The following is a 12,222-nucleotide window of genomic DNA, read 5'->3' on the forward strand; positions in this document are numbered from 1 at the left end:
AGAAAAGAAAAGGAAGAAAGTTGTTGACGATGAATTTGTTTCTTTGAAAACAAAGGAGCCACATGTCGGCGATGAATTTGACTCATCAAAGTCAGACAAGCCACATTCAGGCAATGAATCTGGTGTGGTAAAGCCAGAAAAGCCACGTGTTGAGGTAAAAGTTGAGAATTATGGTTTAACAATGGATGATGCAAATTTTCCACCATTGTTGAACGAGAATTCAAAAGCACCCAAGGACCGTCAGGCTTGGGTGAAACTGTTTAAATGAAAAACCTGACTTGCCGGAGTTCCCAGGTTGGTAAGTGTGGAACAGGTATCGGCATCTTTCTTGAGAAATTCACAGGATGGTAACTGTGATATTTTGGAATTACAAAAGACTAATCAAGGACATTAAGTTGTACTTGATTTCTCTTTCCGATAAGTGATTAAAGAAGAACAAAGTGATGAAGTGACCCCGAACCTACAAATGTTTGGTAAACAAACTAATTTTCTGGAAAAACCATTTTTATTAAAACAAATTTAAGTGTTTTGAAATCATAATGGGAAAATAGTTTGTTGTCAAGGGGAGTTCTGATTGTTTATGCCAAGTGGATGGCGAATTGAAGCGATTCGATATCATGTTGTCACTTTATCTGTATAGTTTGTTTTCAAATTTTCCAGAAAATCAAAATTGAAACATATTTTGATTTTAGGGGGAGTAAAAATTTAAAAAAAAATTAGAAAATTTGAAAAAGTCAAAAACATTAAAAAATAAAAAATGAGTTTTGTTGTATAGAAGAGGAAATCATAGTACATCAGTGGACTGTCACAACATGCTAAAGAAATGGCAAGTTAAAATGTGATAAACAATCTCACTGCGGATATGCCAGTAGGTTTTTACACATTTAGTAGATTGTGACAAGATATAAACCTAAATTTCAAACTTGCTTATATCGTGGGTAACAACTTCTTGGATATATGGGTAACCCCCGAAATCTTGTTTGAAAGGTCCCTCTTTCTGAGATACTAGGTCTTTATGCTTAGTGATATCTAGGGTATTATCCCGGGACTTCTGCTGTATGGAAATACTGACCTAGTCCCCGTATAATACTTTTCGCAAATGCTTGAAAAAGCGCCGCCCTCAGCAAATTGATGAAACAATAAAATTGATAGTCATTGCTGTTGTAACAAAAGATCCTCTAAAGGGGACACACCTAAAGTCGAACCGTCATCTCTCTGCTGAACAGATGTTCTGACCTGAGCTCTCACGGTTTCGTATCTAACCCCTTACAGATATCATCTAGGTATACTCACCTGTAAGACTGAATATTGGGATCTGGATACGGGAGTATATTCAAGTAGTGGGACACACGGATAAGTTTAAGTTCTTAAGACATTAATATCGTATCTCGGATCAGTTGAACTTTGTGTAAAAATTTAAGTGGATCAATATACTGACAATCTAGGTGAATTGTTTAGAACTTCAAATGAAATGAAGCTTAACGGTGCTAGTGATTTGTCTAAAAACTGATATGATCCTCTTACACAAACTCACAAAAATATGTCTGTATATAGTTTATTTCCCAAAATCTAAAAAGATTTTAGTGTGTTTTAGCATGAAATTTTGAAAAATCCAAAAAGATTTTCGACAACTGATGTTGAAAAGCTGATATTCAAAATCTCAAAGACTAAACAAGATGAACAATTGGTTTGGTTAAGATGATGAGAAGTTGGAAGATAATCCTCAAATGTTTAGATGATTCATTAATTTGAATCACAATATTGTGTGTTATATGTTTGAGAATTTTGAGTGAATTCTTTTAGAGTCAAATTTTTTTTGTCTTACGAGAGGTTGAGATGTGTAGGTTTCTGATTCTGTTGCTACGGAAGGCCAGGTGTCGATCCCAAAAGCACAGAAGCTTGACGAAAGGGGGAGCCTTAAGAAAGAGACTACCAAGGAGGGGAGCAACTAAAGCTGAAAACAGATCCACGGGGATTATGTTCGAGAAAGAGAAAGACAAGACGCTACGAGATTGACTGCGGCAATATCCAAGGGGGAGATTGTAGCGAGAAACCGAAGAAATCAAGCTTTTATTGTAATATTTAGATAGTTTTAGCAAGATGGCATTTTGGTAATTAATGAGAAGTCTCATTAGTTCCAAGGGATATAAATAGGAGAGTTATGACACAAGTTGTAAAACTTTTGCTCATTTGGTGATTTAGAAGATTCAAGCATAGAGAGAGAAAGTCTAGAGAGAGAAAATACTCTCTACGTGATTCTTATATTGTACACGTCATATCTTTCAATAGATTCACGGTTCTAGTACGTTATTGTGTGTTCGGTCACGCACGTTCACGGATTCCGCACGTCGAACGTTCGTTACACAATCGTACGGCATAAAAACCGATCCTACAGATAGTATAGAATACCATTGGATTTAGAACAAGATCCTTCTCAACACCACCTCGTATCTCAACAGAGAGACTACCTTCGTTAATAGAGGCGTATTGAGCTTCACGAATGCGGTTTTGAAGATCGTTAACAAGTCGGAAACTTTGAATACTCTTTACATGAGTTTTACCACTAAGTGCGTCGGCTACTACATTCGCTTTACCTAGATGGTAGCGAATTTCGTAGTCATAGTCGTTTAAAAATTCCACCCAATGACGTTGACGCATGTTTAGTTCTTTTTGGTTGAAGATATGTTGAAGGCTCTTATGGTCGGTGAAGACCACACACTTGGTACCATAAAGGTAGTGTCACCAAATCTTCAAGGCAAAAACAACTGCGCCAAGTTCAAGGTCATGAGTAGTATAGTTCTTTTCATGTATTTTGAGTTGCCTCGATGCGTAAGCGATAACCTTGTCACGTTGCATAAGGACACAACCAAGACCAAGGTTTAAAGCATCACAGTACACGACGAAGTCATCGCTACCATCAGGAAGCGCAAGAATGGGAGCATTGCAAAGCATATCCTTGAGATTTTGAAAAGATTCCTCTTGTTCGGGACCCCAAACAAAAGGTCTCTCTTTTTGAGTCAAAGAGGTTAAAGGTACGGCGATCTTAGAGAAGTTGGAGATAAAGCGACGATAATAACCAGCAAGACCAAGAAACGAACGGATTTCAGACGGAGACTTAGGTGCAGTCCAATGCTTCACAGCTTCGATTTTAGCGGGATCAACATGAATACCAAGTTCGTTGACAGCATGACCAAGGAATTGAACCTCTTTTAACCAAAATTCGCACTTGGAGAATTTGGCGTATAGACGTTCAGTACAAAGAAGCTGAAGGATAAGACGCAAGTGTTGCTCGTGTTCTTCTTGTGTCTTGGAGTAAATAAGAATATCGTCGATGAAAACGATCACGAAATGGTCCAAGTACGCTTTGCACACTCGGTTCATCAAATCCATGAAAACAGCAGGTGCGTTTGTCAAACCAAAGGGCATGGGCACGAATTCGTAATGACCAAAATGCATTCGAAAGGCAGTCTTAGGTATATATTCTTTGAGGAATCGAAGATGATGATACCCAGAATGAAGATCGATCTTTGAGAAGCAGGTCGCGCCTTGCAATTGATCGAAGAGATCGTCAATGCGAGGAAGGGGGTATCGGTTCTTGACAGTAAGCTTGTTGAGCTCACGATAGTTAATGCACAAACGAAATGGCCCATCTTTCTTCTTGACGAACAAAACGGGAGCACCCCAAGGAGAAGACTAGGTCGTATAAAGCCTTTATAAAGAAGCTCTTGAAGTTGGCTCGAAAGCTCTTGCATCTCAGACGGTGCTAAGTGGTAGGGAGACTTAGCGACGGGCGTAGGTGTGACAACCCGAGACCTCAAGGTCTTTTCCCTACGAATCATTTGTTTCACAATCTTGCTCTACTTTTATAACTCTCTTTACATTGTATCTTGTGATTGAAAGTTGAATGATTAAATACTGTTTGTATTTGAGTGATACGTGAAAACTTAGCACTGTGTTTAACTTATTAAAAAGCACTCGACGAAAGAACTAGGTCCTTCGTCGCAGTCACCTCTCGGCAAAAAACTGACATTCGTCACAAACAACTTTCGTCGTCGGCCCAAATCATTTGAAGCCTAGTAGGGCCCAATTTATCTACTTAATCTTATACACGCACGTAACTCATGAAATCCTTGTGATTGCAAACCCTAACTCTCTCAAACGGTTGACGGCAGACTTCTTCCACCATTCCAGAGTTTTCTAATCGCAGATTATCACTGGTTAATTTATCTCAAGGTTAGTTCACTGTTTTTGTTCATGGGATCATTGTTCAATATGTTATTTTGTGTAGTGATGATCCTTGTGTGGTTAAACATACATTATTAGGGTTGGTTCATATGAATGATGTCGTTGACTGTTAACACACATACAATTAGGATGATCATGTTAATAAAAATCAGTTAGACAGTATGTATATGTGATAGGGATTCTTGATATGTCCGAAGCTGTTTGGTGATGAATAAGTTGATGATCTGATAGATTAACTTTCGATGGTTTATGGTCTGTGAATGTTATGTGTTTATGATCGATGAAATTGTTATGTGTGGAACAAATTTGGATGCTCGATGATTGCTTGAAACTAGGATATTTACTAGTGCAATGATCGTTGTGGTTGAAACTGTTAGATTGTTAACTGTTGTTAGAGATCTAAGAATTGAAACTGTTTCATCACCTGATGAGGGGTGACGAAACATGTGGTCTTTCGCCACACATGGACTCGACCAAACATGTGGTCTTTCGCCACACATTGACTCGACGAAACATGTGGTCTTTCGCCACACATGGACTCGACGAAACATGTGGTCTTTCGCCACACATGGGATATTTCGCCTGGTTTGTAGAGAGGGGGAAACAGTAGATTGATATGATACTTTTGATGACGAATAATCGTGTTGCAAGGTGTTAATGTTGCATGATAATAATAACTACTGACTAGAATTGTAATATACGAAACTTTAAAAAAAAACCCTAATAAAATAAATGTCATAATTAGTGCGACAAATTATTCTGTCGGATATTTAATGTCAAGAACGTTGGTCAACCTTTAAACCCAAATTGATTAAGGTATAATATCAAAAATAAATTGTATTGAAAATGATGAGATTTTCATCAAAATAGTGAACAAAATAAATCTTCACTTGGTATAACATATTACAAAGTCATTAATTTTTTTTAAAATATTTTTTTATTTACTTTAAACAATGAAACATAATCATAATAATAATAAAATATTAAACCATGAATATCTTATAACAGCCTAACGTAATCAAATTGTATTTGTGCATGGAAAGAAATTAACGGGGAATTTAATTGTAGAACTGTAATCTTCGTTCCTTTCCAAATTTGTGATCGATTTTGACGTGTCTTTCCTTTCTCTAAGACTTCGCACGCGGGATTTCATATCCCGTTCAATTGAAGAATTCTTCATATTAATCTGGCTCTTTTCCTAGCCGTTTCACAACAACGAAAGCCTTCCAAAACGCAAGCCTCTCATCTCCGTTAAACCATTCTGTAAATCCTCAAGTGCGCCGACTTTAACGACGCCGCCAACCACAAGTTTGAACCTATCTCGCCGGTCCCTTTCGCCTACGGTCTGTCCAGTTGGAGCCGCAACAGAACTGTCGAACACCACCCCCACGCTAATCTATCTTCGGTAAGCATCTTTGTTCATGCAATACTCTCTCACGAAGTAGCTACATAATTTAAACCGCCGTCGTTTGTTTGAATTACCGGTTGTAGGTTCTGTTAGTTGTTTGGTTCGTACCGAGGACAACCCGAAAACTCCTAGCCACCAGCCCTTAACCATCGATTCATTGTCTAATCTGGTGAATCGGCATTGCTTCGCTCCAGTCGCCGGTCCTTTTCAGCATAAGGTATCGTACTATCTCCTGGTACTTTGAACATAACACAATACACAAATGGTTGTATAAGATAATAAAACTCACTGGATCTATTTATTTTGATTTTTGGCCTCCAAATTCTATTCTCATAATTTATAACTAACCATGAGATAAAGAAACCAAACTGAGAATATGATTGAACATTTTTATTATTTTTTTTTGTTTTTGAAATCGTTTTCTGACCAGTTCAATACCATATGACATACCTTGGTTATTATAGTATTAATTTATGATAGTTTATTTTGTCATTTTGGAAAAGTGGGTAAAGAAAACAGGTTTTGTATAAATCCAAAAGATGATGTGCTGGACATATTTATATTTGAAATACTAGTATTATTTCATTGTGCATAAACTGATATATATATATATATATATATATATATATATATATATATATATATATATATATATATATATATATATATATATATATATATATATATATATATATATATATATATATATATATATATAATAGGAAGCTGGTGTTTTGTTTTTTGAAATTGGATATAAATAATTGTCGATCATCATCCAAATACTTTCATGTCAACAACTATCAAAAATATATACGTATATATAAGCCAAACAAACCAACCAGGGAACTCACATAAACTAAGAAATATATTAATGAAGTCATAATGTATTAACATAAACTAGTGTTGTTTATTGGAACACTAAATGAAATTTTTGTACACATATAACTATGAGTTAAGTGTTTTATAACTAAGATATTAGAGAAAATAATTAATATTATTTTTTTCTAAGTACACTCGGTATTTTTTTAAGAAGTCCTCTTTAAACAACAAGACAACACAGTTCAATATATAATATTTCCAATCGTAATAATGTTGTAGGGTTTCGTGACGTTTGATCCAAGCTTAGGATTTACTACGGTCATCGTTAATTGCTTAAGGTACGGATTTTGTGGTGTCTTGCTCTTAGCATAATTTTTTTAATTCATGATTTCGTATTCGTTCGTTATTGCTACTTGAACCGTTGAGTTTTCTACGTTCTCTAATTATTGTTACATACATCGTATCGAGTTATTGTCATTGCCACGCATGTGATAAGTTACACATTATACTCATTGTCGCATGTTCCCATGACTTTTATTATTTATTATTTATCTTTGGCTAGATGTGATATAGCTTTAGTGTATCGTTAGTGTATTTTCCTTGGCTTGAGTAAATTGTTTCATTGACCTCAATACCCGAGCATATTCACCTATGGGGACATAGAGTGTCATCATAGGCAAAGTTGACGTGCACCATCCGTGGCGGTGCGAAAGGCCCACGGCGTCTCTATATTGTATTGTGTGCTAAGTGATTGCACTTATTGATTATTGAGAGGCGTATGGATCGATCCTAGGAGTGTAAGTGTAAGTGTTAGTGGTAGTGGGATAGGTGTGAGTGCCTACATCCCCTCTACATAATGGTGCATTGGAACTGCAGCTAATGTACAAAGTGTTAGTGTTTATTGTTAGTGGCTCACATGGGTATTTTTAATTTACCTTTATGGTATTCATCAGTGATCATTCAGCGTATGGTATTGTTTACATCATTAAAGTGTTTAGTGTATTTGCTTATATCATTTACGTGTTAGTGCTATTGTTTCTCCGTTACTGGACAATTTTTGGCTCAACCGTTTCTTTTTGTTGTTTTCTCTTATTATGTCTTAAACAGGTACTCAGGGAAATCGGGGAAATGTGTGAAGAGTGATAATAAAAAGCTAGAGTTGGAACAAGGACTTTAATAAAACCTTATATTCAACAAATTTAGACACTTATGTTTTTCTGTTGAGACCGTTATGTCATTTTGTGGATTTTTGTTTTTAAACCTATGGAATTTATGTTTTTATTAAGTTATTAATTATCTCTGATTACCGAATTGTGTAACACGTCAGCCCTGATCTGGTCGGGGTGTTACAGTTATGGTATCAAAGCTTAGGCTCTATCCTGTAGAAAACTTTAACTAAATAATTAAGACATGTGAGGATTGGGTAGACAATGGGTTAGGTATTTCGTTATGCGATAAGTACTTATTATTTGTTTTATCTTAATTCTTAATGTGTTTTTTTTAGATGCCTCCTCGTCGTGAGAAACGCAACTCTGGTCGTCGTAATGGTGGTGGACCAAATGAACCTGATCCAAATATCGTAGCTGCTATCACTCAGGCCTTTACTGCTATGTTGCCTACACTTGTTCAGGCCGTACGTGGTCCTGATCCGAATTCAAATCCTAATCCAAACCCTAACCCCAATCCTAATCCGAACCCTAATCCCAATCCAAATCCGAACCCTAATCCAGACCCAATCCCAAACGGTGTAATTGGGGATTGGCTAGATAAGTTCATAAAACAGAAACTGAGATCTTTCACAAAGGCAACCACTCCAATTGTAGCAAGGGATTGGATTGCTAATATCGAGAAAATATTCCGGGCATTAGGAGTTGGCGATGAATTTAAATCGAGATTAGCATCGTATAAACTAGAAGAAGATGCACAAACTTGGTGGGAAGGTGTATTCGGAAAGAGGAGGAGACCCATTTGTGGAGAATTTACCTTGGGCAGATTTTCGTACTATTTTCTTCGAGAAATATTTTAACAGCGTGGATAAGAGTTCGTACACACGAGAGTATCACAATATCCGTCAGAGGAATGACGAACTACTTTCTGACTTCACTAATCGATTTTATCGACTAGTTGGATTTCTTGGGTCAGCGCTGGAACACCAGAGGAACAAGCAGAGAAATATCAATGGGCAGTTTGTGATTGGATTCGTAGAGCAATCATCCAGTCAACGTTCCCCACTGTTGCAGAGGCCGCTAAGGCTGCCAAAAGGGTTGATATGGAGAACAAGAATCTTTGGGTGGTTCCAGTAATAGTAGGAAGAGAAATAGAGACGAATACCACACTCCGTTCACTAGTGAGTCGCCTCAAGCACCTACTCGAAATAATCAAAGCAAGCAATATGGGGAATAGGTCATCGGGGAGGAATACTAGACCATGGCATGGAAGGAACCAAAATCAGGGTCAGATCAAAACCTACCGGCCACCAACCCAAGCTCAACCCGTAAACCAGAGAGGTAACTCGAACCCTACTCAGCCTCCAATGTGTAAACATTGCAACAAGCGTCACCCAGGCATGTTTCGTCGACTTACTAGGGCTTGCCTTAAGTGTGGAGATATGGGGCATAAGATTAATGAGTGCCCAAAGGCTGGAAACCGACCAACTGATACCACTAAGGGAGCTACTGTGCCACCTACTACTGGAGGGCGTGTTTTCTCATTGACTGCAGGGGAAGCTGCTAATGCTCCAGGTACCATCTCTGATAAATGTTCCTCTTATTATTATTACTTTGCTTGCTTACTTATTTATTGGTTTTCATACAATCGTTTGTGTCTTATTGTTTATCAATTCATTACGTACCGTTTCGGGTAGTATTTATTTGGGTGAGCGTGACTTGTATGTGTTATTTGATACTGGGGCAACCCACTCAATAGTCTCTCAACTAATTGCCCAACATCTTAAAATTTCGCCTTCTCTATTGGATCAAGCTTTAGTTATTTCTACACCAATGGGAAATCCTTTAGTTATTACTCACGTCTATAAAGATTGCCCGCTTGTGATCGGAAATGTTATTCGTATAGCGAATCTTTATCCCATGCAAATGAGAGATTTTGATGTCATACTAGGCATGGATTGGTTATCCACGCATCGCGCTACCATCGATTGTCACTCCAAACGAGTCATTTTTGGTGATATTCTGAATCCTGAATGTATTTATCAAGGAACTCAACCTCGAAAATCCATTAAAATCATCTCTACTCTTAAAGCTCAAAAACTTATATCCCATGGATGCGAGGGATTCTTAGCTGCTATTAAAGATACCTCAGTGGATACACCACGTGTCGAAGACGTTCGTATTGTTCGAGACATCTCTGATGTCTTTCCAGAAGAATTACCAGGGATACCACCTGAACGTGAAGTAGAGTTCACTATTGATTTGATTCCCGGAGCTGAACCTATTTCTAAAAAACCCTATCGTATGGCCCCATTAGAGTTAAAGGAATTCAAAGAGCAGCTGCAAGAACTTTTGGAACTTGGATTCATTAGACCTAGTGTTTCACCTTGGGGAGCACCGGTTTTGTTTGTGAAGAAGAAAGATGGTAGCATGCGTTTATGCATCGACTACCGGGAGTTGAATAAGGTCACCATTCGTAATCGCTATCCCTTACCACGTATTGATGACCTTTTTGACCAACTCCAAGGAGCGAAGTTTTTCTCAAAGATTGATCTCAGATCAGGGTACCATCAGTTGAGGGTCAGAGATCAAGATGTTCATAAGACAGCTTTTCGTACCCGGTACGGTCACTATGAGTTTCTAGTCATGCCTTTCTGTTTAATAAATGCTCCTGTTGTTTTTATGGATCTTATGAACCGAGTATTTCATGAGTACTTGGATCGATTCGTTATTGTATTCATCGATGACATCTTGGTGTTTTCTAAAAGTAGTGTAGAGCATGAGGACCATCTTCGCACGGTTCTAGGAACTTTACCCCAGGAGAAGTTATACGCAAAATTTTCTAAGTGCAACTTTTGGCTTGAACAAGTGGCGTTTCTAGGTCACATTGTATCAGTGGAAGGTATCACAATGGATCTATCAAAGGTGGAAGATATCACTAAATGGCCCAGGCCAACTTCAGTTACCAAAGTTCGGAGTATTCTTGGTCTAGCGGGTTATTATCGACGTTTCGTAGAGGGATTTTCTATTTTGGCCTTACCTCTCACTCAACTCTTGAGGAAAGGGGTAAAATTTACTTGGAACGATGATCGGGAAAAGAGTTTTGAGGCACTGAAGTAGAAGCTAGTATCCGCTCCTATTCTTACTCTACCTTCTTGCACAGGCGGATTCGATATATATAGTGATGCATCGAAGAAAGGGCTTGGTTGTGTTCTCATGCAGCATGGAAAGGTTATTGCTTATGCCTCGCGTCACCTTAAACCCTACGAGGTGAATTATCCCACGCATGATCTAGAGTTAGCGGCAGTTGTTTTTGCACTTAAGATTTGGAGGCATTATTTGTATGGGGAGACATGTAACATATTCACCGACCATAAGAGCCTCAAGTATATTTTCACTCAGAAGGAGCTTAACATGAGGCAGAGGAGATGGTTAGAGCTACTCAAGGATTATGATGCCAACATTCCACCCTGGTAAAGCAAATGTTGTTGCAGATGCACTGAGTAGGAAGAATTCTGGGGGTTTGGCATGCTTGACTAGGCAGCCTCAAATTCAATCAGACCTGAGACGCATGGATATTGGTATATAAGTTGGTGAGTCTGGTGGTTATTTGGCTAGAGTGAAGATCGAACCGAACCTCATCACTCAGATAAAGGAAGCTCAAAAAGAAGATGGTGAGCTTTGGGCGATGTTACAAAATATGAGAGTAGGAAAACAATCTGAATTTCGAGTGGATGAACATGGAACAATATGGTGTGGGAAACGTTTATGTGTGCCAGATGATTCCACTCTTCGTGAATCATTATTGACTGAGGCACACAGTTCACCATATTCTATACACCCTGGATCCACAAAGATGTATAGGGATTTGAGGCAACATTTTTGGTGGAGTGGTATGAAAGAAGATGTAGCTAGACATGTGAGCCAGTGTTTGATTTGTCAGCAAGTGAAGATTGAACATCAACGGGCTAGTGGATTATTACAGTCATTAGATATTCCTGTATGGAAGTGGGATGATATTTCTATGGACTTTGTAACTCGTCTACCAAGAACCCTTATTAAGAATGATGCTATTTGGGTTGTGGTAGATAGACTTACAAAGTCTGCTCATTTCCTGCCCATTCGTAAAGGGTACTTGGTGAGTAAGCTATCAGAGATATTCCTTCATGAGATTGTTCGATTGCATGGTACTCCGTCATCTATAGTGTGTGATAGAGATCCAAGTTTCACATCACGGTTCTAGAAAGGTTTTCAAAATGCTTGGGATACAAAGATACGATTTAGCACTGCTTTCCATTCGCAAACTGATGGACAATCTGAACGTACTATTCAGACTTTTGAGGATATGCTTAGATGATGTGCACTTGAAAGGACGGGAAACTGGGATGAATACTTGTGCTTGGTGGAGTTTGCCTACAATAATAGTTGGCAAGCTAGCATTGACATGGCACCTTTCGAATTGTTATACGGGTGTAAATGTCGAGCTCCCACATGTTGGGACGAGGTTGGAGAAAAGATGATTGAGGGTCCTGAACTGGTACAGATCACAAATGAAAAGGTTGCTATTGCTCGTGAGAAACTTAA

At 38.2% G+C, this 12,222-nt stretch overlaps 1 protein-coding gene across 1 annotated transcript in view; it reads left to right on the forward strand.

Annotated features, from left to right (window-relative positions):
• The window catches only part of LOC110924268, a 38,226-nt gene extending 26,345 nt beyond the window's left edge, over nucleotides 1–11,881 (forward strand). The window contains exons 2-6 of the mRNA XM_035989293.1: nucleotides 7,977–8,404; nucleotides 8,597–9,213; nucleotides 9,398–10,038; nucleotides 10,105–10,754; nucleotides 11,257–11,881. Of these exons, the coding sequence (XP_035845186.1) occupies nucleotides 7,977–8,404; nucleotides 8,597–9,213; nucleotides 9,398–10,038; nucleotides 10,105–10,754; nucleotides 11,257–11,881 (2,961 nt within the window). The remainder of the gene's footprint in view (nucleotides 1–7,976; nucleotides 8,405–8,596; nucleotides 9,214–9,397; nucleotides 10,039–10,104; nucleotides 10,755–11,256) is intronic.
• Nucleotides 11,882–12,222: the final 341 nt, after the last annotated feature.

This window comes from Helianthus annuus, chromosome 4 (assembly GCF_002127325.2).
Source record: "Helianthus annuus cultivar XRQ/B chromosome 4, HanXRQr2.0-SUNRISE, whole genome shotgun sequence".
Taxonomy (NCBI): Eukaryota; Viridiplantae; Streptophyta; class Magnoliopsida; order Asterales; family Asteraceae; genus Helianthus; species Helianthus annuus.